We start from the raw sequence: 26,312 nt of genomic DNA, 5'->3' as shown, positions 1-26,312 counted from the left end.
CCATGGCATAGGGTTGGAACAAGATGATTTTTAAGGTCCCTTCCAATCCAAAGCACTCTGTGATTCTACAACTATACATGTTTATTTGCATTGGTCAGCTGTGGGTGAATTGAAAGTAGCAGCAAATTTTCCTCCCCCAGTGCTGAATATAAATTAAACCACAAAAATTTAGCTGTTCCTTTGGCCTCTAATATATATATATATATATATATATATATATATATGTGTGTGTGTGTTTTGGGTTTTTTTTCAGATTCCTGTGATTAGTATGTAACCATTTTTTTGCTTTGCTGAAGCACAGGGAAGAACCCTGCCCAACTCCAAGGAATCCTCTGAAGGTTTCACAGGCAAGGACTGAATTATCAGCACTGGTACAGACTGTGAGGAAGCTGTCTGGTCATTTTTCTTACCTCACCCTCTTCTTTCCTTACAATACACAAAAAAAAAAATCACAGAACCACAGAATGGTCTGAGTTGGAAAGGATCTTCAAGATCATCTCATTCCTGCTCCCCCTGTCATGGCAAAGGACACCTTCCACTGGACCAGATGGCCCAAAGCCCCATCCACCCAAGAGACAAAATTCTGCCAGACACAGACTGAAGGGTGGCCACCACACCAGGACAGGGTGTCTGAGATAAACAGCCCTGCCAGGATTAGCTTAGGAGCAGCACTAAACTAAATCCAGCCATCCTAAATGGGCAGCTGAGCTGGTGGCTCACAGAGCCTTGCGCCCCTTTAGGAGAATATACTGCATTATCCTCTCCAGTGGCTAAAGACATGAAAGAAGAGTGAGAGCTGTGGGCTCTGCCATCTCTTACAGCAACCCTCCAGCAAAAGTGCACAAAGTGACTTGATATTGTTTCTCATAAAGCCACTTATTCCCCTGTTCCCTTCCCTCCAGAGGGAGAGATGCATTTGCAACACAGTGTCTTGCTTTGGTTGAGTGCTTAACACCCCTGGTTTCGCTTAAGAGTTAAAAAATGCTGCTGAGCATATTTACAGCCCACATAAAGAGTGTTTGAAAATTAAAAAAAAAAGAAATACCCTTCACCCATCTTGCTGTGAAGAAGTATTGGAGGTGATAGGAGGTAAATTCATCCCTAAGCTCCCTTTACTGCAGCTGTCCTTGAAAAGAAGGAAGACTTATTTTCAGCACACAAGTATCAGTTATACTGGGAGGAATTCAGCTAAATCCACTCTATGGTCCAGGAAATACTTGGTGGAACAGATCACACATATTGCATCCCTGGGCTTTACCAAACCTCAGTTTCACACCAGCACACCTTGAGCATCAGCAAGATCTTTTCTGTCCTTGCCTTCCTGAAAGACAGCACCACCTGTCCTGCTCTGTTCTCACTGCCTGTCCCTCTGTGCTGGGAAAACACAACGTGGAAGTGCAGCTCTTTCTGAGAATATACAGCAATGAATAAATGCACCAGAACCACAGTGAAAAGCGATAACAGAGACAGATTTAATCCCTATTTTCCAGGGAAAGAATACTGATCCCCCTCCATTAGCTTTGAGAACTGGTGTTCACATAAATATTAACAGTTTTCATTTCCTAGTTTCCCACCTTATGGCAGACACCCCTCTGAGGAAACTATTTTTCCACTTTTGAACTACACCTGAATTTCCCAGCTGAAGCCATGGAGCAAAAGCAAGACACTTCCCAGAGAGCAAATAGCTCTCAGTTTTTATTTGTGTTTTAGTTTGTTTTAAACCTATAGAACATGGGCACACAAGGTTTCGTGCCTGAGAAATTTCATCTTTGCCATTCATTTCACTTCATGTGAGACAAAAGGTGAGAGAGGGAAGAGACGATGCACTGCAGCTGGTACCTGTCAATATGTTGGAAGGCCAGCAGCAGCAAGTCTTGCTGTCTTTGTCTCTTTTTCAGAAATTTGAAGGTCTCTCTGCCTTCCGTGACAAATCCCAGACCTCATCGTCCCTGCATCCTGCCACACAACAATCATTGAATCGCAGAATGGTTTGGATTGGAAGGAACCTCAAAGATCATCTCATTCCAACCCCTGCCATGGACAGGGATGTCGTTCACTAGACCAGGTCGCTCCAAGCCCCATCCAGCCTGGTCTTGAACACCTTCAGGGATCGGGGAGTCCACAACTTCTCTAGGCAACCTGGAAATCCTCTTTGGGCAACCTTCTTACACCTGAATAGGTCTAAGATGACAAAGACATTCCCAACACATCTCATAATTTGTGAACAAAGAAGGAAAATTGGCAATTGCTACAAACTGGTAGGAAGCTCAGCACACACAAGTGAATTCACCAGTATCCACGTTCCAGGAAAAAAAAAGAAAACAAAACACTGATAAAAGGCATTTCCCACCCTGGAGAATAACTCTTCTCTGTGGTGGTCAATCATGTCCTCTCCAAAACACTTCTGGCGAAACAGAAGGTGCACGAAGCCCTCGGTGCACTAAAATCAGCTCAGACATTAAATACCCATTAGAAAGGGATAATTAAATGAAGAAGGAGGCAGCCAGTAGGAAGCAGGGCATGGGGGGAGCCCTGCTGGTGCTCAGCAATGGGGCCAGCTGAGCACGACAAAGAGCAAATTGAGTGTTAGGAAGAGGGAAATAAAGCAAGTGCCAGAGCTCTGCTTGGCAGGAAAAGTGTAATAGATTCTGTCTCAGAGATGTATCAGCATCTGGGGCTTTTAAATCATGGAGGAAGGCAGAGGGGAGCAAAGCTTTTAGCACTCAAAGCAAAATCTGCAATGAGACCATTACAATGACGAAATGCACTTGGGAGTGAGGGAATTAGCAAGAGGCAAAATATCTGGAAGGACACTGGATACCCCAGCTCTTCCTCCATCCTTTACCAGCATTTTGATCCCTAAGAAGAAGATGATAAGATTTTTCCTCCTTCCTTGTCTGACAGTTTGGAAATAAAAAGTTATTTCTTTGCAGTTTCTGTAATCACAGCAAGATCTTCAAAATGCTTCAATATTACAAAGAGAAGGGCAATGTGTAACACAAATTACCAACATCATTACAGAAAGAAATGGTGTGTCAGATTTTTGCCCTGTAATGATGAAGGAACCAGTGTGAGGTCTGAGGTAAGACCTTGGGTTTCCAAGTCTTCAGTCTTGTCCTGAACACCAGGAACAAACAAGTTTCTACAATTCCCACATCTCTTCCTATGAAGGAAAGATGGAGACCTTCTTACTGAAAAATGGGGGGAATTCTGGGCCCCATGTATTTTCAGAAAAGCTTCACATCTAATCTGAAAACTTTGGAAATATCAAAAAGGATCTGATTAAGGGATCACCCATTCCCAATAGCTCATTTTCAGTGACACATCACTGCACTGCTCAAACAGAATTTACTGTCCACACAGACAGCAAATCAATTAGAACAATTTTGTATCTTTTACTGCACCAGTATACCCCTAAAAGAACAAACACTTGCACATTACTGTGCTGGTTGTGTCACTGGACAGTAATACTGGAGATAAAAAGAGTGCATAATTATATCATCTACCCTTAAAGTGGGGAAAAAAAACTCCTCGTTTACCCCCTTAAAATACCCTTGAAACACTGAGAAAGTGCAATTTGGTTTGTGTATTTACAAATGTATCTCTACACACACTGACTAAATGCAGCTGCCCCTGGTATGAAGTGAGAGAGCTGCTTAAGCTCAGACCTAAAAGCCCACATGGAGCTCTCCATCAAAGACTGATCAGGACCTAGAGAGGAAAATAATTGATATAGACCAAAAAGCACAAATTTCTGCCTCAACAAGGCCAGGAAAGGTGAAGCAGCATCATTTTCCAGTCTCGCACAAGGTAGCACACAAGTGGGGAAAGGTGTTAAGAGCCCACAACATTAATTAGGTTAATAGTTTGGGATTTAAGGCAGGACATCAAACATGCCTGCTATATTACAATCCATTTGTGTGCGCCTACTCCAAAATCCCAGAGCAAAATTATGTCACTGTAGAGGCAAGGACAAGGGTTCTGCTTTGCAGATTTCAATCAAGCAGAATTTACCATTCAGCTCGAACACAAGAAGTTGACCTTGAAGAATTACTATGAAAGCTTCAAAAGACTGAGTATTTGATCCCGCATAAAATGCAACCACCAGGAACGTCAGGAGATCGTGTCCAAATGAGTCTCCTGCTCTGTTCCACAATGGTCTTGTTTTCCTATTAAAAAAGTCAGTGATACATTCTTGCTCCAGTCTCAGGAGTGGGAAACTCGCCCTGCACAGAATATTTCTCCTCTGACCTCACACCTGGCAATGTTGGCAGAGTTTGACCAGCAAAGTTACTTTTACCCAAGTGGGATTGCAACTTTACCTTGGCCTGTCCCTAATTACTGGGAAGAAATTGAAATATGCAGATGGCGAAAATTGTTGTTCTCCATTTCTTCTGCCCTGAGGATGGTAGTCCCGTTTCCTGAGTCTTATCATGGAACCACAGAATGGTTTGGGCTGGAAGGGAACTTCAAGATCATCTCATTCCATCTCTGTGCTATGGGAAGGGACACCTTCCACTATCTCAGGTGGCTCTAAACCCCATCCAACCTGGCATTGGACCCTTCCAGAAATGGGAATTCCACAGTTTTTCTGGGCAATAAGTGCCAGGGCCTCACCACCCTCTGCATAAAGAACTTAGGACTGCTCTGCCATCTCCCATTCTCTCCATCTCTCTCCTCCTTCCCCACTTGTTTCCTCTCCAACAAACAACAGTGATGTGAAATCCTCCTTCTGAGGACAGCAATGAGTCTCATCTTGGCCAGGTTGTCCAGAGAAGTTGTGGCTGCTCCATCCCTGGAAGTGTCCAAGGCCAGGTTGGATGGGGCTTGGAAAAACCTGGGATAGTGGAAGGTGTCCCTGCCCATGGCAGGGGGTTGGAACTGGATGATCTTTAATGCCCAAACCATTCTATAGATTCTGACTTTGTTTATTCATTCATAAAGTCCCAACCAGACACTGTAACCACATCTATAAGAGACTTTTTTTTTTTTTTTTTTGGCTTGTCCCTCATCTCCCTAAATTTATACAGTGCTGTTCTACAGAAATCCACTGATTCTTTATCCTCTTTATACTACTTCCCTTCCAAAACTTCTTCCAGCGTAAAATTTGGAAGAATTTTTTTCCAAATAAATTTTTTCCTGAAGCAAGTACAGGTATTATACAAGATCTGAGCCAATGGATCGGGACAGAAATTCGTGTTTCAACACCTGCCTCCAGGACCTCTGGAGAAGTTACAAAATGGAAAGGTAACTACAAGGGAACGGTCTGTCAAAGCCTTTATTTTTTTAGGAGGTTTTTATAATACCTTGAAGGAGGAGGGTTTAATCTCCTTACCCTTTACCACAACCATTAGAGCTGTGTATATTCTTTGGAGGTGACAGAAATAGTTGGTCCCTCTTTGTTCTCAAATTAATTTTTGGCCACAGTGATACCTTCCCACAGCAACTTTCACTCACTGATGAGTAGCTGGACCAACTTTGGACCAACCAACCAAAAAAAACTCCCAAACAGTATATGTCAAAGCATAAAAACATAGCTTTGGATCAAAATATGTAATTACAGAGCCTTGTGTTCTAAGCACGAGGCATATGTGCAAACCATGAAGGAAAATCAAAGTGTCTACAAATACACTCAACCACTTGATCTGTTTCTCATGTCACAATGCTCCGGCTCAAATGTAGTTTTCAATCCTGAAGCAGCAAGTTTTACAAATTATCTATGAGCAGAGCAGTCACAAGTTTGCTATCACTGCAGGTATCAATAAGCATTTTACCTTTTCTAACTTGAAACCCAGAAATAGAAACATCTTCTCTGAAAAAAAAAAACCGCAAAGCATTTAGTCCACCAGAACATCCAAATGGAGAATTAGCTTTGGACTTCTTCTGAAGAACTGAAGTTTGAAGGCCAGTTATCAAGTATATTTTAAAAAATGAAAGAGAGAAAGAGAGGAAGGAAAGGGAGGAAAGGGAAGGGAAGGGAAGGGAAGGGAAGGGAAGGGAAGGGAAGGGAAGGGAAGGGAAGGGAAGGGAAGGGAAGGGAAGGGAAGGGAAGGGAAGGGAAGGGAAGGGAAGGGAAGGGAAGGGAAGGGAAGGGAAGGGAAGGGAAGGGAAGGGAAGGGAAGGGAAGGGAAGGGAAGGAAGGAAGGAAGGAAGGAAGGAAGGAAGGAAGGAAGGAAGGAAGGAAGGAAGGAAGGAAGGAAGGAAGGAAGGAAGGAAGGAAGGAGGTGCAGAACAGCTCCTGCATTAGAGCACACCAATACAAACTTGTTTATTTTTAAATGATTGCATCTTCAAACCTTGTGGTGCTCCTCCCAGAGGGCAAAGCCAATATTCTGATCTATTTTTTGATCTTTTAAATGCAGGCAGAGCTAGAGGAAGCCAAGCTCGAGCCCAGGGGGAAGCATTCACACTCTGCAGCCCAGGAACCAGCAGTGCCACAAGGAAACTCCAGTTGGGTCCCAGGCTTGGGTTAATCACTTGGTTGTTTCCCGGCACTCAGCCAAGCTCTGAACACGATTTTTGCTGCAAAGCCTTTCATCCGTGGGCATGTGCTCCTGCCAAGCTGCAGATAAAACTGATCTCGGCCACTGGGGGTCATTAAAAGGCCTGTTAGAGCCTCCTCCTCCCAGGAACTGAGCTGCTCCTCATGCTGGAATCTGACATCTTCACTCTTTTAAAGATTTCTCAGGATCTCTGCGTTAAAACCCTTTAGGAGCAGCAGCCAATAAGTCATCTTTGTTTTTTGACTCACTGTAGAGGTTTTCCCCCCTTTCCTGCTTCACTCAGATCTGACACAGTGACTGCTGAAAGGCAAATCAGCTCCCAAAAATCATTCCAGGCAACTGAATATGACTTAGAAAAGAACAGCAGAAGAAATTGAACAGCAGACAAACTCTCCTGACTCTTCAGCTGGTCTCCTGGTCGCTGTACTGTCTGCAGGTTGGGCAGGAAAGAAAACCTCCATGGAAGTGGTGATAAAACTCTCCTCCTTCTCCTCTGCCATGTCAAAGAAGCAAGACACACACGAGGATCCTTTAGTAAAGCTTTTGACACTGCTTCCCACAGCATTCTCCTGGAGGAACCAGCTGCTCATGGATGGATTAGTCAGGTTTTCTGTGTCAAAAACTGCCTGGTGGTGCACAGAGTCAGATCCAGGTGGTGGCTGGTCAGAAGTGGCTCAGTATTGGGGACAGTCCTATTTAATATCTTCATTGATGATTTGGATGAGGGAGGGATTTGGGCCTGATATTTCTGGGTCTGAGAGATTTTAGCCTGCCAGCAGCTAACTTTTTCCCAAGGAAAAAATTCTCAAGAAAGCTTCTTCTCAAAACAATCTTGGCAAACAACTCTCCTTTCTCAAAACAATCTTTCCCCAGGTGGTGTTTTGCTGTTTCTCTGCTTTAACAAGTGGGATCAGAGAGGTGTCGTCCCTATTCACCAATCATGTTCAGTCTGAATGGGAACACCTTATAAAAGGTAGTAAGAATTAGACAATAAAAGCTTTTTTTTCTATGCTCTTTGCCTTCTGAAATATTTGAAATCTTTCATCTTTCTTTTGTGTCCTACAGCGACAGGGGGGATGTTTAGGCTGGAGAAAAGGAGGCTCAGGGGGAACCCTTCTCACTCTCCAGAACTCCCTGACAGGAAGGTGGAACCAGGTGGGGTTTGGAATCTGCTCCCAGGGAACAAGAGACAAGACAGGGAAAGGTTAGATTTGATTTTAGGAAAAAAAAAAAAATTCTTCACCAGAATGGTTGTCAAGGATTGAACCAGAATGCCCAGGAGGGTGGTTGAGAGCTGTGCCCATCCTTCCCAGGCAGATGCAGATCAGAGCTGGAGCTCTAGGGGATTTCAGGGTTGGGTTTGAGCACGAAGGCATCCCTCAGTCTGCACTGGCCATGATGTGGACATAAATACACTTGTGCCAAACTAGGGAAAGCATTTATATAGCACAAAAAAACCAATTTTTGTAATAAACAATGTCATTGCCTTTGCTTTGGGAAACCTGGTCAAGGAAAGCAGCAGGAGCAAGACAGGGACTGAGTGATGGAGGATGAATACAACTGGGGAAAAGATAGAAAGGAAAAGATGGCAGGGGGAATAAAGTGGAATCCCTGTTGTGTCTAAACCATCAGATATGGACGGGGTGGGAGTTTTAGAAACAGGAAAGAAGGGGACAGCAAATCAAGCGGAATACCCAACATTTCTCCCTGAAAGCAAGGCTGGCTTTTGTTTTTTAGCCAAGAAGAGGAATTCACAGCATGGTCCAGCAATGAAAGTCCCCAGCTGTAGGCAGGGAACCCCTCCTACCTGACTCACAGCTCCCCATGCAAATGCCAAGGAGGAGAGATGCTACCAGGAGTTTTTCTAATGCTTTTACTGCAGACAGGCACTGCCACCCTCTAGGGTGAGGCTGAAATGCTGGCCTTGTCCTCACCCCCTCTCTCTCAGTTCTGAGAATGTCTCAGACATGCCTGGAAGAAGTAAAAACACAGCAATTAAAAAAAAAGAAAAGAAAGGAGGGGAGAAATGGACCAAAAAGGACAAGGATGTTCAACCAGAAACAAGAGTTGGAGAGCAGCAGCAAGACAAGTAACCCTCCTCCCACCAACTAGACATCATCAAAATAAAATTAAAATAAAATAAAATAAAATAAAATAATAAAATAAAATAGAATAAATAAAATAAAAAATGCTGGATTCTTACCAAGTCAAATCTGAGCGTATGGAGGGAAAAAGAAGCATCGACATAAGACACACTAACAAGTCAATTAACATCCCTCATCTTGTGGGGGGCAGAGAATCCCAGGTATTCCCCAAATACAAAGTAGCCCAACCTCTCTGATCTCCAGGAATTTCAGTCTCCCAAAAAAAAGATCTTGTTTGCCACAGTGGTTATTTTCCTATTGTACTTAAGCATGAACTTTTTCTCCCTGTCAGGAGGTAAATATGGCCCCGTTTCTTCTTCACTAACAAGCAATAAATGTGAAAACCTCATGGAGAACAAAAAAAAAAAAAATAAAATTGAACAATCACTAAGAATACTGAAACTGTGTTAACAGATCCAAAATTTTAAAAGTATGAATCAACAGCACTTTGGTTGAGCAGTAAGACTATAAAAGGAGAGGTATGAAATGGCAACATGACTGAAACCTCCGAATTACATTTCAAAAAAACCACACACACACACACTGCACATCCATTCCCCCCAGGTATGCACATCCTGTATAATTTTAGTGGTTTTATTGTTGTTAGATCCTGGCTTGGAATTATCTGTGCATTGTTCAGCCCCAGCCATCTGGCTACAGCCTAGCTGGTAAAGCACTTCAGGAAAAGCACCAGACATCTTCTCTTTCCCCACCTGCTTAACTCCTGCAGTATCTGAAATAAATCTAAATAAAAATGACTACTACAGGATTGCAATAAAGGTGTTTTTTTTTTTTTTTTTTTTTTTTTTTTTTTTTTCTGCATTTTGTCATAAACTCAAGTTCTTTGCAAAATATATTTTACAGCAAATCCTCTTTCTAAATCTTTGCTTTGCATTGTCTTGCAGAAGTGAAAATAATAATAAAAAAGAACTTGGAGGAACAAGTGGGAGAAAGTAATAGAGAAATCTTGTTTTGCTCATCCCATCACTTTGGTTGCCTCCACATAGGTGGAAAAGTATAGGAGGTCTGAAATTTCCAGACTCACAGGAATGTTTTTCCCTTCAAAACCTCTTTTCTAGGGGAGAACAGGATGGTTCCCAGTGGTCTTGCTTCCACACAGCTTCATATGCAACAGATCTGTTTTACATGTCAAGTTCAAGTCAAGTGCTATTCCCAGCTCCAAAGGATGGATTTATGACTTTAAAAAAATCTTCAGATGGATTTATGACTTCAAAAACCTACTTTGCATAACTTTGTCCCTCTGCTTTGCCACCTGTATCCCTGTTTCCATTTTTATATCTCCGTTAGGAGAGGAGAAAGAATAGAGAACTTTGTATTTTATGGCTGCGATCAGCTCTTCATTCTCCTGCTCTCCACTAAGGACTGAGAAAAGCATTTAGAGAAAAAAATAAAAATAAAATAAAATTCCCCACCTAACCAAATAATGCTATGTCCATTCACATGTATGGAACATTCTTTGTCTCTCTAAAAATCCACTCCCGAATCTCTGGGTGAAGATTTCAAAGCAAGGAATGGCCAAACACACAGAAGATTCCACTTTAGCATATTGTGGGGAACCAAGGGATTTAGGAGCAATCAGGTTTGACTGGCTGTTCAAACAAACAAACAAACAAACAAACCCAAAAAAACACATTGGTTGTCAAAAGATCCTTAAAAACCTTCCAGAGCAGACTTGGACTATTCACTCCCACACCTACAGCTGCATCGTCAGGTACCTGTAGATCTGTGAGGTCTGACATTAAAGAGATTCTGTAAATAGGACATAAGCTGTAAAAAAAGCCTATTGAGATTATTTTAATCCTGGTACTGTATCTCCCAAGAATCACCTGCCTACCAATTCAAGCTTGATTTCCACTAAAAGTATTGGCTTTAGAAGGGTTTTGTTTGTTTGTTTGTTTGTTTGTTTTAATGTACTTAGGATGTGTTCATATAGAAAAAAATAATAGTATGATCATCCCATTGCAGCCCTCAGTAGCCAAGAACAAAGGTGAGAAACACAGAGATACCTCCAAAATGTGTTTCCAGCTTGGGACCAGGAAATAATGGGAAATTGGTTTTAGAAACACCTACACAACCATTTGTCCATCCCAGAACCTCTTTAAGCTGCTTCTCCACCCCACCACCACCACCACCTTCAGCCACACTGAATGTCCTCATAAATCCCAACCATTAATATTGGAGTATGACAGAGGAATTCAGAGAAGATCTGCAATGCACACATCCTAACATCCAATTCAAAATCCTTCCTCGCTCCTAAATGCTTTCCATCCACACTAATTCACCCTAATCCCCAATCTACCTGCTTACATCTGTCAGGCCCTTCCCCACTGCTGATCTTTAATCCCTGTCCACTCCGAGCTGCCAGTGTCAGTCTCCAAAGTCAACATCACCTGGAAGAAGAGATATTCAGAAATAATATTTCTGGACTGGCAGCATGGATAAAAGCTTTATTCCTTTTTTTTTTTTCTTTTTTTTTTCTCTTCACTCAAATTCTGTTTGTGTCATACATAATTGAGTCAGCTGTGCCCACCCCTCTGTTAGGTATAGAAGTGAGATTTGTGTATGTTCTGCAAATAAACACATCCTCAGAGCAGGGCTGCAGAACAGAAATCCACAACTGTGTTGTCCTAGGGTGGCTTTATGATGCTTGTATCCCCAGCTATCTGTTCTGCTTGTGCTGGATATTAAGTTCTGCACCTTTAAGACTGGCTCTGAGAGCAAAGAAGGGGGAAAAAAGATGCACAGAGTTTTTTTTGCAGAAACTGCAACTTGCTGCCACACCTTTCTTCTCACAGACTGTGTTGTCTGCAGCATGGACAGCAGCAGAGAGCTCTCCTTTGCTTTTTAGTTAGATTATTTTTTTTTAGCTAGCTGAAGCCAAAAGTTTTTTAGAACTGTTCAGCTATTGTCTGGTCCAGGAATACCAGGACTATTGTCCATGATGCCTAGAGAGGAATAGGGATTAGGGTAGGTCAGACAGAGTTAAAGGAATAAAGTAGGTATTTATTAAAAGGCCTTCAAAGGAAACACCTTGGGCAGTACAAGAGCCTGGCCAAGGCTACACCCAAGATAGACAAAGGGTCACGAGTTTTCACACTTTTATAAGTTTTGGTCCATTTACATATTGGAGTTAATTGTCCAATTACAGCTTCAGGTTATAACTTCCCATCCTCCCAGACTGCTCTCCTCAGTTCACTGTTGTTTGTACTTTTGGGGCCTGAAGCTGCAATGGCATCCTTGGTTCTGGGGCTGGAAATTAATTGTTCTGTCTAACCACACTGAGAGGAGAACTTGCTAACACTTCATATGAAGTTCAGATTTACGTACTGAAGCAGTAGATAATCTGGAAAATATGAAAGCTAAAACTTAAGGCATCACCCAGGGGCCCCCTAAGCTACTCTGTAGCCCCTGAGCCCCAGAGAGACTAAGAGAAAGACGAGGACACGCCCACAAAAAGAACCCTCTTATTCTCTCTCCAATTCACAAAAATACTTTCTCAATTCACCATCTCTCCAAAGCAGCAAAAGGTTTTATTGCTTAATATTATTCATTTTTAAAATGCTTGTGAATACTTTGCTTATTAAATAGATTTTGTCCACTTTTCTCAAAAGAAATCTTTTTCTCCCGAACAAGTGAAGGGAAAGGCCGCTAAATTTTGCCCTTTAAAAAAAAATCCCTTTAAAAGTTCCTCTCCAAATTTGTCCCAAACCAAAATATGTGGTTTTTTAGTATTTCTATAAATCTCCATCCCCATTTTCCTGGCAGAATGCAATGCCATAAAACTCCACTTGCATTTTCAAAGAGAAAAAGGAAAATTCACTCACACACAGAGGATGACAAATTCTTTTATTTCTAATCTATTAAGAAATTCTACATCCTTGAGAATTTAATTAATTGGATAATACTAACTATAGGAGAGGAAGGAAACAAGAAAACAGGGAAGTTAAAAGATTTGCACCTGGCCACACTAAGGAGTAATGACAGAGGTGACCAAGACATGGATGTGCTCTCCAAAAATCAAAGACTTGGTAGGCTACAAGCTGCATTGCTGCTCAGAGATTTTGCTAGTTTATCTATTATTAATTTAAATATTAATATTTTTAATACAAATAATATAGTAACATCTCAAACATGCAAAGTTCCATGCCACTCAGCACGTCCTGGAACGCCCACTGTTCACACCACAACAGCACAGGCAACAGAGACATTTTTCCTTCCTAAATTTGATCCCAGGTTTTTAGACTTTTTGGATTAGTTCCCTTTCACAGCCAAAACCTCAAGTGGAAGTTCTACAGCAGCAAAAAACCAAGGAAATAATTCTGGAGGAATTCAGTTGATACCAAGTTTGGTTTGCAGCCAAAGATCAGGGTGAGGCAGCAGAGTCTCACCTGGGGTAAGAACCTGAGCTGTGCCGGTGTCTGACTCACACCTGGGGAATGCTTGGGACAAAGCAAATTCCTGCCAGAAACTATTGTAGCTCCTTTTCCACTCCCAAATTTATTTGGATTATTACAGCAATAGTGGAGGAGACAGAGCATCACTGTACATGGATATCCAAACTAGGACAGACCAGGCTGAATTAAATTTCAGCCTCATTTGGTATCCTGATGAGCACCTTAATTTTTTTAAAAAAAGCTAAAATGTAATAGGAAAATAAAACCCTTCAGCAGCTATAAGGGCAATAAAAAGTGTCAGCACCTTCCCAAGAAGGAAATACAACGTGGAAGGGATAAAGCTCTGTTAGAAATGACAGTCTGTTCCTGGACACCACCTTTTCCAGTGAAGTTTGGGGATTCTTCCCTTCATATTGCAGGAAAGGAGCTGCAGAACCTCAGGAAAAATGCTGGCTGGAATATTTAGCCTGTCTGGATGCTGATTCTGCTTCCTCCCTGGGGAGACAGCTCGATGAACCAAACTGGGATGCAGCCAGCACCCCAGACACTAGAAATATTCCTGGAAAGCAAACCTGGAATGAGCTCTGATCTGCTCTGCCCCTGATTTCACCATGAAACCATCCTGGCAGCACTTTTGCCTGGCACAGCAAGACACTGGGGAGCACTGGGATATGCACACAGAGACAGTTCTGATGGGAAAGCAAACAGCTGTAGAAGGGTTGCTCCAACCTCATCCTATTTCCCATGGATCCCCATCCAGCAAACATGGACAGATGTTCATACAAGGTCATGCAGCAATCCTACTGCTCAGTTTCAGCTGTATCTTGTTCCAGGTGGGATTTTTTGCAGGCACAGATCAAGAGAAACAGGATTCAGATCCTATCCAAGCATTGGATATTGCCACAATGGAAAGAACAGGATGCAAAGCCCAGTGGTGTAGAAAATGCTAAGGAAGCCTTGCAGCACTTGCAGGAATTTCATAATAGAGTCGAGCACTCCCTCAAGTCTAATTGGAGAATGCTTTGCTCTCCTAAGCAGAGAAGTGCTCTCAAGAAACTGAGGAAGATTCAAAAAAGACAACTGGATCCAATCCACAGAATTAAAGAATCTTGGAAGTATTGATCAGAGAATCACAGAAAAATAGAATGGTTTGGGTTGGAAGGGACATTAAAGATCATCCAGTTCCACCCCCTGCCATGGACAGGGACACCTTCCCCTGGACCAGGCTGCTCCAAACCCTGTCCAGTCTGGCCTTAAATACTTTCAGGGATGGGACATCCACAGCTTCTCTGGGCAACCTGTTCTAGGGTCTCACCAGCCTCACAGGGAAGAATTTCTTCCTAACATCCCATCTAAACCTTTCCTCTTTCAGTTTAAAATCACTGATGTCTTGTCCAGGTCTGAACAGCTTAAACAAGAGCTGGTACAAAGTTCAAATGAGGCAGTAGCTGAGTTTTATTTTGTTAATAAAACTTTTCTTTCCTCTGCCTCCAAAACAAAGAAAAGCTTTTGAAAGAGCCGCCAGAAGGGAAAAAAAAAAAAAAAAAAAAAAAAAAAAAAAAAAAAAAAAAAAAAAAAAAAAAAGTTGAGCTAAATTAATTTCAGGAGCTGAAACTAAAGCACAGGGCAGTCTCTGCTCCTTTAGGAAAATATACCCATGTGGAAAGACATCCCAGAAGGGCAGCCAGACCTGTGCACACATTGGGAAAGTAAAGGAACCACAAGCACATTCATGGAATTACAGAATCACTTCCAACACAGGCCTGGGTTCGAAAGGACCTTAAAAAACATCTGTTCCAAACCTCTACAATGGGCAGGGACACTTTCCACTGGACAGTTCCCACCAGCAGCATTCATTCTGTTTTGCTTTCCCTCCCAAGGCACCTCTATCCACACAATGAGCTGGCTACGGGCAGAGATCTTAAACTACTTCTAATTCCACTGTAATTGAGTGGAAAATAAAGCAAGCTGTTCTGAGCTGTTCTGATATTTAAATGCATTTCCAGCTGAAATGCCTAAGGAAAGGTGAGTGTCTTTGATTTCTGATTTTCTGTCAAAGACTGAATGACTGGGACACCCAGCACTAGTTTTACATGTTTGCATTAAAATTGCTTTGGATAACCAAGACTAGCAAATAAAATTTTTAAAGGGAAAAAAAAAAAAGTTTGTTTTTACTCAAGAGGTTTTTTCTATTAATTTGTTGGTTTTGTTGCCTTTTTTTTTTTTTCCTGCTAAGAAGTTGTTAGCTCACCCTCACACATTTTCATTAAAATACTTATTTATTCCAATGGTGTATTCTGATTTTTCTAGTTATATAAATAAATGCATAACCACTTTAGATTCCTGAAATACTGAAATTATAGAAAAACGTTTATAATAATTTTAAAAGTGCCAGAAGGGATAGGGTAGAGGTTTTCAAAACAAACAGTTTCAAAGTCAATTTGTGTATGAAAGTTAATTCTCCCAGCAATTCCTTTTGCTATAAAATATGTTGTTCATTATTCTTTAATATGTTTTCTTAAGTTTAGTCTTATTAATTCATTAAATCATTGCTAAGATCTCCAAGAACTGGATGCAAGGCAGAGAAGATCCTCTAAATCTAGTGGAAATGGACTAAGGAAATAAATATATAACTTTTGGAAATGTTGCACAATAGCAGAGAAACAATATGAAATAATTCTGTAGATGCCACAAAAAATGTTTTTGGGGTTTTCTAGTGAGAGAGATCATCCTATTATGATATTTTTGTACTGTTTGCACTTAGACTTTAACTTGCACTTTACCTACTAAATATGACACCCAGGTCCTCAACTTCTGCCGGACCATAAATTCAAGAAAATATGATGGGACCCAAGACTTAGAAACCAAAGTCAATCGTTAAGACTCTCAGAAATGTTTTACACAACATTTGACAAGCCACATTATTGTTTCGAGCTTTCTAAATAAGAGACAAGTCCAGGAGGTAACCTTGGAGCAATATTTGTGAACTCATCTAAGCATGGCAGAGAAAAGGTGCTACAGGAGGTCACATCTTCAACCCTTCCTTCTTTGAAGCTTGGACTTGATGATCTTGGAGGCCTTTTTCAACCTTAATGAGCCTGTAATTCCACACTTGACAGGACTCCATCCCAAAAGCACAGTTTGGTCAAATTACTGAATGTGATCCAGTCCAGCTCTTCAGTTTGAGACTCCAGTCTTTGAAAAAGATACTCTGAATATTGCATAGTAGCTTCGAATCTCCCCAGAAATTCAACCATTTTGTTCTTGCTTTCTTTCACTGTTTTTTAACTCTTTTTAGCACTCTTTCTTGAGGACATTTGAACGCATGATTGTGGACAGTGTTCCTCACAGTCCCAGTGAGGAACATTTGCCACAACCAAACCTGCACCTCCCACCAGCCCCTCTGGACAGAGGTTTCAAATTCCCTTCAGCAAAGCAGTCCAAGTACTGACATTAATGTAAGAAGCCAATGCAAAACCAGAGCAGTGCTCAGGCCCCAAAACAGCAGGAGGATTAACCACCTGCTCAGTGTTAATTAACCCCAGGAAGACTCCTTGTGTACTCAGGAGTTTGTTCTGTGCTTCAGTACTTTGCAGTATTGAGATGTGGAGCTGGTAGTGAGGCTGCAGAGAGGCCACGTGGTGATTAGGCCACGGTGCTGGTTTGTACCTGAGCTTTTCAGTGAGTTTTATCCAAAAAAACCCAGAGCTCCTGCCAGCCCCATCCCACCAAAGGGGTCACAATCATCTGAACATCTCCCTCCCATGGAGCCCATGAGCTCTGTGACTCTGCCAAACTTGGAGACAACCATGAACTCCATGGTGAGTTTCTAAAGACAAATCACTTTCCTGAACTGCTAGAAAAAGAGGAAAAATAGGATTGGAGAGGACAGAAGGATGGTTCATGTGTAAGGAGGAGGTTCTGATCAGATATTTGGGGAAAAATCTTCCCTGAAAGGGTTTTCAAGCCCTGGAACAGGCTGCCCAGGGAAGGGGCTGGGTCTCCATCCCTCCAGGGATCTACAAGATGTGTAGATGTGGCACTTGGGGACATGGTTTAATGGTGGACCTGGCAGTGCTGGGTTAATGGTTGGACTTGAGTATCTCAGAGGGCTTTTCCCACCTGAACAATTCCATGACAGGCCAGGGACAGTCCTGACACACGACTTTCCACCCAAGAGCTGGTTGGTGCAGCACAGAGGCAGGTGAGGGTAGAGATGGGAGGGCAAAGAAAATTACAGACACGATTCCAGAAAAAAAAAAGTTAGAAAAAAATAGTTTAAAATTTTCTAAGTATTGAAATGATAATTAGGTGATTTATACCCAGAGAACACTGCCAAGGACAACTTGCAGAGGCTGATCTCATTTTGTTCAGTGACAAGATAACCAACCTTATCCAACCAGGAGAATGACTCACGTGTGATATATCTTGAGTACAGCCCTGGCCAGAGTCCCACACAAAATCTTCAGGAGAAACTGAGGGGAAAATGGTCTAAATGAAGTCACAGCCAAATTAAGCACTGACCCAGCAGTCCCTTGAGCTCACCTGGAAGCCATGCACTGCTGGAATATGAAATTAACCTCACCTTTTCAGAGCTGGCATTTAATGTCCAGGTGACAGGAAGGTTAATAAAAGCAGTGTTAAAAATTTCCTGTCTTGTGGCATTTTAATCCGAGCTATTTAAATTCGCTGACCTATATGCCTCCTCGTGTAAAGCAGGTTTTGTTCAATTTCCCCACAAAAAGGTGGTTTGGGGAAGGTAGGCTGAACATGGTGGAGAGTGCAGGTTGCACACAGTAAGAATCCAGGGTCTAATTCCTATTGCTGTACAGTGTTTGCTCTCTGTTCATCTTAGACATGTCACATTACTTTAAAAAGTAATATTTTTGAAGTTCGTATTTTCCATTTCTCAGGTTTAAACTTAAAAAAAAAAAAACAAAAAAAAAACAACCCACCTTGTTTTTGTTTTCCCCAAGAAATCCTGAATATCCACCACCAAAATCAGAGTCTGAATTAGAGTTTTCCAACACCAAGGTGTCCAAGGCAAACCAAATTGCAAAAAATACTGCCTTAAGATCCTCCCCAAACTCTGCAGATGGAGTCTGTGGATCTCTCTAATTAGGCTGGTCAGCAACATTAACCTGCACATGGCCTGAGGATGGGCTCTGAGTCCATCCATCATCACATCAGCCCAGAGCCAAGGGGATCACCTTCAAGTAATTAAACTTTTCCATCCTGGCAGCACATTTGGATCGAGCATGGAAGAAACAGAGCCAAGACAAACAGATGCATAAGCGCAGAGGAAACCCCCATGGCAGCATCAACCTTCATTAAACCAAACCAAACTAAACCTAAGCCCTCTTTTCTTTGCTCTCTGTATTACAGATGAAGCAGTTCCACCCCCATCACCTTTGTTGCTGCTGTATCTCAGGGTTTTCTGTTGGATATTGAATATTACCACTGTTGGACATTTACCTGCAGGGATGTAGGAATGCATCTCCCACACTCAGCAAGTATTTTCCATATAGGGAAAAGTTTAAGGCTAACCTCTTGTATTTCTTAGAAGGTAAAGAACCCAGAAACTTCTTTGCTGTTCTGACTGTGATTGGCTCAGTGCCAAGAGAGAAGCATCTATTGAACCTTTTCACTGTTTTTTCAAATCCTGTACCTCTCCCTGTTGGCAGCAAGCCAAATTGTCCCTTCTAAAATATTCTGTATTTAGGAAGGAGCACAAAAGAAGTAAAGGGCTTTTCAGAATGTTTCTAGCAGGGTGTCAGAGGTTTTCTCAGACACCTGTGCGTGGCTTTTCTTTTGCTTTCTGTAACATTTGTTATTTTTAATTTATTAAACCTTTTACTTTACCAAACACCTCTGAAGAGCAGTCTCACCAAGATTGTTTTAAGCCAATCTGCAAAGGCTGGACCCTCAGAGATTGATACATTTACAACTGGTTCATTACACTCTGGCCACCTGTTAACCTGTATCACAGGGATACTTGGTTTTATTTATTTATTACCCACAAAGAGAAGCGAGGTTTAAAGCACACACAGAACATTCCCATCAAGGTCTGTCCCTGCTGAGAGCAGAGACACAAATGCTGGAGGGAAAGCCACGCTCCTTTGTTTCAGCCACACCACGACCTAATACAAAAGGCAATTTTTTCTTAGCAAACCAGTCACCTATTGTCCAGAAGCAGGAGGCAGATAATTAGTGTTCCATTACCCTCTTCTGGCACTTAATTAATGGCAATATTTGGGGATACTATGACAAAAGGCATCCAACGTGTCCTTCCGTGGCAAAGGGACAGAGGGTCAGAGGAGCATAGAACAGAGTCACAGAAAGCCAAGCTGGAAAGGAACTTCAAGGATCATCTGATCCAACCTTCCTTGGCAAAAGCACAGCCTGGAGAAGATGGCCCAGAACTCCATCCAGATGAACTTTAAAAATTACCAGCATTCAGTAACATCCACAATTTCTCTGGAGAGATTATTCTAGATGCTAATTGTTCTCATTGCAAAACATTTCCCTCTTGTCTGAGTCCTGTCTGATAATCTCTCCAGGAGTAACTTGCACCCAACATCTCACATCTTTTCCACGTGAAAAGAGAGTCTTCACCTCATTTGTAGCCACCCTTTAAGTGCTGGACCACAATGAAAAGGTCTCCCCTAAACCTTCTTTTCTCCAAGCTGAACGAACCCACCTCTGACTGAGACACACAAAAAGGAAACTTCTCCAAGGTGCCCTGGCCAATGCAAACAGGTCCCTCCTCTTGCAATCTCTTCCACAGGGATGCTTAGCCAAGGGACCGACCAATTTGGCTGGCTGGGAAAATCCACGCTGGGGGACCTTGGAGGTGTATCCATGGCAATGCCACAATGGACAGGACGTGTGCAAGCCTGGAGGGGAAACCAGCACTCAAGTCTAAACCACAAATGCAGAACATCAACAGGCTCTGCTGGGCAGCCAACAAACTGTGGCAGTTTCAAAACCCCTGATTTTTCCACACCAAGCTCCTCTTTGCCATCCACTAAGGGTGGCTTCATCGTCACAGCTCCAACTGCCAAACCGTGGACAAGCCAGGCACAACGAGGGACCCCCTCAAATATTTAGAGATTTCAAGTGTCTTGAGTTATTCTGTGAATTTGCATTAAAAAGAAAGGTTCTTTCATACAGCACAATAAATATTCATTTTTTTTTAATCTTAGCTACAACGCACTGAGAATCATCATTTGTCTAGTCCACATTTCAAGTCTCTTTTCTTATGGTTCTTTGATTGTGCCCAAGTATCCCATTCTTCCTTGCTTTTATGCCTTTAATTTTGCCTTGCAGAATAGCCTAAAAATCACTATTTACAATTAAACAGACAACTCATACTTACTTCAATACCTTCTTCCTGTTCAAATAAAAAAAATAATCAAAACTAAACCCAAGTTTGTATGAAGACAGAAACCCAAGAGAAACCTTTACTATATATATATATATATATATATATATACACATATATATTCCCATCCAGGGAGAACCACTATTTGCAAAACAAACAAACAAAAAAAATGTTTCCCAAAGAACATTTGCAACCTTCAAAACACCAAATCATACTGTGTTAGTGAATGGCCCAGCTGAAATCAAAGGGAAGTGGAGAGAAGAGTGACATTCTTCCCTGGTGAAAAAAGGAAAAGAGAGCAGCCCTTTGCCATGTTACAAGAGCAAGCCAGATCCAGGAACAAAATGAAGGATATGATCCAGATAAAATGACTTGCTCAAAGCCAGACTAGATAAGCCCAGATCAGCCCTACAGCTGGTCTGGCCTTTGCCTAAAAAAAAAATGAGACAAAGAAAGAATCCATGGCCATCTGCCAGCCACTGTTTATGACTTCAGCATTTCCTGAGTGAGTTTTTGATCCTGTTTGCCACATCCAAGCGTGTTTCCCAGGCCCTAGAACAACCATTGAGATAAACTTCTTGCAAAGGTGATGGGGAGATGAGAAAAGACACAAGTCGCTTTAGAAAATATTCTGTATTTCTCCTTCTGGTCCCCCAAAATCCCTCCAAAACCCTCGTTAGTGCTGCTCTCCCACGTTGCAGCCTCAAATTCTGAGCATGGTAAGATGTCAGGCCTCAATCACACAAATCAAACTGAAAACGTCTGGGTTTCACCTTTGGAAAATCAGCATCAGAAATGACCCCTGGTGAGGGTGTGATATTTATACAGCAGCCACAGTGAACCTGAGCAAGTCAAACTTCAGCCCTCAGGGAGCCAGGTGGAATAAATTACAGCAAGGGATCGATACTTCACCAAGAGGTTGATAGCCTTGTCTGGAAGGGCCTCCAAATGGGTTCCTGCTCCCAAATCCACTCCCATCAATGGATCCATAAGACATTTTCTGGATACTGATGGATGTGGGATTGCACTACAGACCTAAAAAAAACAGAGAAAAAGAAAGGCACAGCCCTGTTAAAAGTCAGTTAAACCCCAGTAGCCTAAGAAGAAAAGAGGACTGACAAGGCAAATAAAAGACACAGGGCAATCTCCAAACTTCAGGATGCCCACTTGCAAAAAAATTAAAAGCACTAAAATCCAGGTGTTCTGGACTACAAATGGTTTTGAGGGCAAGCAAGTCATTTGACCTCCCTGTGTATCATCTTCTCCACTAATAAAGGGCAACTTTTAATTCCTCACTGCTCACAAAGTGCTTTGAGATCCTGAGCTGGAAGGCAAAGTCTTAAGCACTCAATCAAAAAAAGGTGATGCTGTCTTCTGGAACATTACCAGTACACAGCTGGCTGGAGCCTATCCATCACACTGCAGTACTGATGAGCTCTCAAAACAGACAGTTTGCTGCTATAAGCTCCTGGGCCTCCAGTAGAAATATCTGAGCCAGAGTTATTTTGCCTTGCTGGTTAGAAAAAAAAATAAATAAATAAAATATGTGCAAGGCCTGAGGTAGCAGCAGCAGAATGAAATAAATGCAGCAGTCAGAGGAAGACAACTTCTTCCTCCTTCCCACCTCCTTATCCACAGAAATTCCTCACCCAGACATCCTCCAGAATTTCAACAGAGTCCCAGAGCTTTGGTATCAAAATAGTTCAGCCGAAAGGCATGGAGAGGATGGCAGCCAAAAAGACAAGAGATAAAGGTGCTGCCTCAGCTGGGAAATTATATAGGACCAAACCCAGCTGCCACTTTCTCACACCAAGGCTATGAAAAAACCACCCCAAACTGGTGTTTGTACCACAAAAAAAAAGGTTACAATCCCACAAGAATAGCAACACTTTGGTGTGATGGCAGAATCAGAATGGTTTGGGTTGGCAGGGACCCTTAAAGGTCATCTAGTCCAATCTCCTTGGCCTGAAATGTATCAAGTGATGGGGAATCCTGGTGCAGCGTTTTACTCACCTTAGCATAAACTAAAATTCTTCATTATAACTACTCTGAATCTACCCCTTTTTTAGTTTAAAACCATCGTCCCATCTGCTGCTAAAAGCCTGTCCTTAGCTTTCTTGTACTAAGTATTGAAAGGCCACATTAAGCAATCCCCAGAGCCTTCTCCAGGCTGAGCAACCCCAGCTGAGACAGCCTTTCTTCACAGCAGAGCCGGTTCATCTCTCTGATCATTTTCGTGGCCTCCTCTGGTCCTGCTCCAACAGATCCATGTATTTCTTGTACTGAGAAAGATGTTAGGGTGTTAGGCTGGATGACATGAGCTGTGATGTTTCATTCTGGGCTTGAATATTCAAATTTCTCATGTTCTGGACCAGCCATTTTCCCTCTGACAGGCTGGAAAAGGCCTCCACTTTCTGTGGCACATCACCAAGTGTCACATGCTGTCGTAATCGATCGATATCTCAGGAAAGGGCTAAAGTCTCTTTTGGGATGCACTGGCACTCACACTTTCAGCTTTTCCTTTGGTTTGTCCTCCAGGGAAAGCAAAGCACCAGAAACAGAAAATCCCAGTTCTGTGCTGTACTGGGAACAGCCTGAGGGCCTCAGGCACCTGTTGTACTTCGTTCTCTTTTTTTTTTTTTTTTCTTTCAGAGTTTCAAAACAAAAAAAAAAAAAAAAAAAAAAAAAAAAAAAAAAAAAAAAAAAAAATCAGTGCTGAGACTCACACCAGACAGCAAAACTCCAGGACCAAAAAAAAATCACTCACTGCCCTCCCTTAATTGGGCCAGACACATGAAAGAGATGAAAGTGCAGCTGCCTTGAGAGAGCAGTGTTTAAATCCATTAAAAGTGGAGGAAATCCAGAGTGCAGCTTCCCCAGCCAGCCTCAGTGTACCATGTACACACATAATTGGCATCCGAGGCTGCAGGTGCCCCCAGGCTAGAAATCCTTCATTTTAGGGAAACAGCCTTCAGCCCAAATTTAGGGAAGCCAAGCTGCGAGAGGCTGAGCAGGCAGGGAGAGGGAGAGGGTGTGTGTTGGAGTGTCTTCAGGAGACAGAAAATGGAGCAAGTAAGAGGAACCAAGGAGAAAACTTGGCAAGCAAGGCACTCAACAGCAAAACAATCCATTGTGTCAGCCATGTGAAACTGCATAAACCGTGAGCTCCATGGAAATGCACCTTACAGTTTCTCACAGGAGATCTCAGAGCAACTCCCAGTAGCTCATGAGGGTCTGCAAAAGAGGTGGAGTGTTGCCAGATGGACACGAAAAAAATCCCACTCACACCGTCCAATTGTGCGAGCAAAAGAAGGAAATTTATTTTGGGATTAGGGTTTAAATAGTTTTTGGAATTTGATCAGCGATTAGGGGATGAGGTTGACACGTCTTTGACTCCACTGGTCAAACTAGAAGCTCATCAACTTGTACTTCCCCCAGGAAGGAATTCACAGTTTTCTAAATATCACTTTTCATTTATGTTACAATGAGTGAGAAAACTTTGGTACAAAATGTAAACATCAGAAAGCTGAAAAAAATCAGAGCGACAGTGGAGAGGGGGTTTTAGCAGGGCATGGGGAGATAGGACAATGACTAATGGCTTTGAACTGAAAGAGTAGCTTTAGATTGGATACTTGGAAGAAATTCTATATTCAGAGGGTGATGAGGCCCTAGAACAGGTTGCCCAGAGAAGCTGTGGCTCTCCCATCCCTGGAAGCATTCAAGGCCAGCTTGGACACGGCTTGGAGCAACCTGGGATAGTGGAAAGGGGCCCTGCCCATGGCAGGGGGCTGGAACAAGAGGATCTTTAGGATCCCTTCCAAACCAAACCATTCTGTGATTCTGTGCTGTCCTGATGGAAATCCTTGATCACAACCACTAAAATCTACAAGAATCAGTTGAAGATTCAGTTGGGAAGTCTGTGATGGACTCAGGAACAAACCTCAGCTCTCCCAGGTTTCAGGTGAGCTCAGAACTACCAATACAACCTTCATCACAAAATGCAGCCAGAGATCCAGCAAAACTCTTACCTGGAACATTTGGAACACATGGAAGACAGTTATAATAAAGTCTTTGGGCAGAGATAAGGAAGTATTTTCTCTATCTCCCACAGTTTAAGAGTACTGCAGGGATTTTGGACAACCAAACAGCTTGAAAACATCCACTGTACAGAGATTTTTCCTAAGCCATCCTCTCTCTTTAGAGACAAGCAAGTGGAAACATTTCTTGCCATGACTTCCCCAAGGCCACAGACAACAAACATAGAGTGAAAAGTCTACACCCTGTTGTAAAATGCCTTGATTACAACTGGGCAACTGTTGTTTTGGCAAACAGTGAATGTGTCTATTTTTTCTCCAACAGAGTGGTGTGAAAGGGGGAGGGAAGGAGGGCTGTTAGAGGACTCCAAGTGATTGATGTGATTTATCATTTTCAGGACGTGTTTCCATTTTAAAGCTTTTTTTTTTTTCTCTTTGTAAGGGAGGAAAAATAGAAAGAATTGAGAATGAAATATTTTGTTGTAGTTTAACCAACCTTTTTAACAGCAGCCACCTCCCACCCCATCCTACCAAGCTATTGAAATATCCCTTATTCACACAGCTCTGGAGCCAAATTCTTACCCCACAGGAAAATTTAAGGGCAGATCTAAATGCCTTTAATTTGATTGGCAATAAAAGCATTTCCCTCCCCATCCCCATGGCACTTCCCAAGTCTTTTGTCTACTGCTCCTCAGGGAAACTTGTCTAATTTGCTGTGAAGGCAGTTTGTACAAATTGGAACAAGCATTTCCTAATGTACTAGACAGAGAAAAAAGAAAAAGGAAGATGAAAAAAAAAAAAAAACAAAAAAAAAAAAAACCAACATTTTATCACAGCTTTATCCTCATCACTGAATTACAAATAAAAGAATAACCACATCCAAACCAGACTAAAAGGGGCATGAATTTGTATTTTAAGGAAATCAAGTACTTCTTGCTTTGTAGACCCTGTAGAAGCCAATCATGCTGTGACTGGAACAGTAACATGTAGAATCTCAAGGAAAGAGTTAGTCCATATCTCTTGGACTGGGAAAGATATTGGAAGGCAAAATTACTTAAGAGCTCTACACCCCTCAATCTCCATTTAGAGACACTTGGCTGGGCAGCATTAGTGCTGGGAATGAAAGGTGAGATTCAGCATGGAAGAAAAATGTATAATTATTATTATTATTATTATTATTATCATCATCATTATTATACTACGTCTCAATCATTAAATTGTTTTTATTTCAACCCATGGCCTTTCTGACTTTTACTTATCAACTTCATTTTTCACCAACCTGCTGGGAATGGTGAGGGAGTGGCTGCATGGAAGTTATTTGTCAGCTGGAATTAAACTACAACAGCAATTTATTTGTATTTAAAGTTGAGACTGCCTGAGAAAGACATGAGCTGGAACATCTCTTTCCAGACAATACTGGAAAAAAAGTGAAAAGGAGGAGAGACATGGAGATATTGGAGGGAACCCACTGAGGGACCATAAAGATTGTTAAAGGATGGGAACACCCCCAGTATGAAGAGAAGCTTTGGGAGCTGGGGCTTTTCACCCTGGAGAAGAGAAGGATGTGGTGGTATTAAGGTGTCTCAATATCTGATGGAAAGAAGCAAACATGACAGAGCCAGATTCTTCCTGGGGGAGTTCAGTGACAGGAAAAGAAAGAGGCAAGAGGGATTGAAATAAGAGAAATTCCACTAAAAAAAAAATAAAAATAAAAATCACCATCTTCTTGTTTTGGGTTTGGAGCAGGGTGTTTTTTTTTGGGGTGTTTTTTTGCTTATTTTGTGGGGGTTTTTTTTGTTTTGTTTTGTTTCTATGGTGAGAGCCATCAAACA

The 26,312-nt window shown here is 42.0% G+C and overlaps 1 protein-coding gene across 9 annotated transcripts in view; it reads right to left on the bottom strand.

Annotated features, from left to right (window-relative positions):
• Positions 1-26,312, bottom strand: part of TSNARE1 (t-SNARE domain containing 1) — a 469,882-nt gene that overhangs the window by 348,058 nt on the left and 95,512 nt on the right. For all 9 annotated transcript variants that reach the window (XM_083862443.1, XM_083862445.1, XM_083862441.1 and 6 more), the window contains one exon: positions 21,359-21,481. In XM_083862443.1, coding sequence (XP_083718569.1) covers positions 21,359-21,443 — 85 coding nt within the window. In that variant the 5' untranslated portion in view covers positions 21,444-21,481. The remainder of the gene's footprint in view (positions 1-21,358; positions 21,482-26,312) is intronic.

The sequence above is a fragment of the Zosterops lateralis genome (genome assembly GCF_965231275.1).
Source record: "Zosterops lateralis genome assembly, chromosome: 1".
NCBI lineage: Eukaryota > Metazoa > Chordata > Aves > Passeriformes > Zosteropidae > Zosterops > Zosterops lateralis.
The sequence above is the reverse complement of the archived record's forward strand: the minus strand, read 5'-3'. Positions and strand labels throughout refer to the sequence as shown.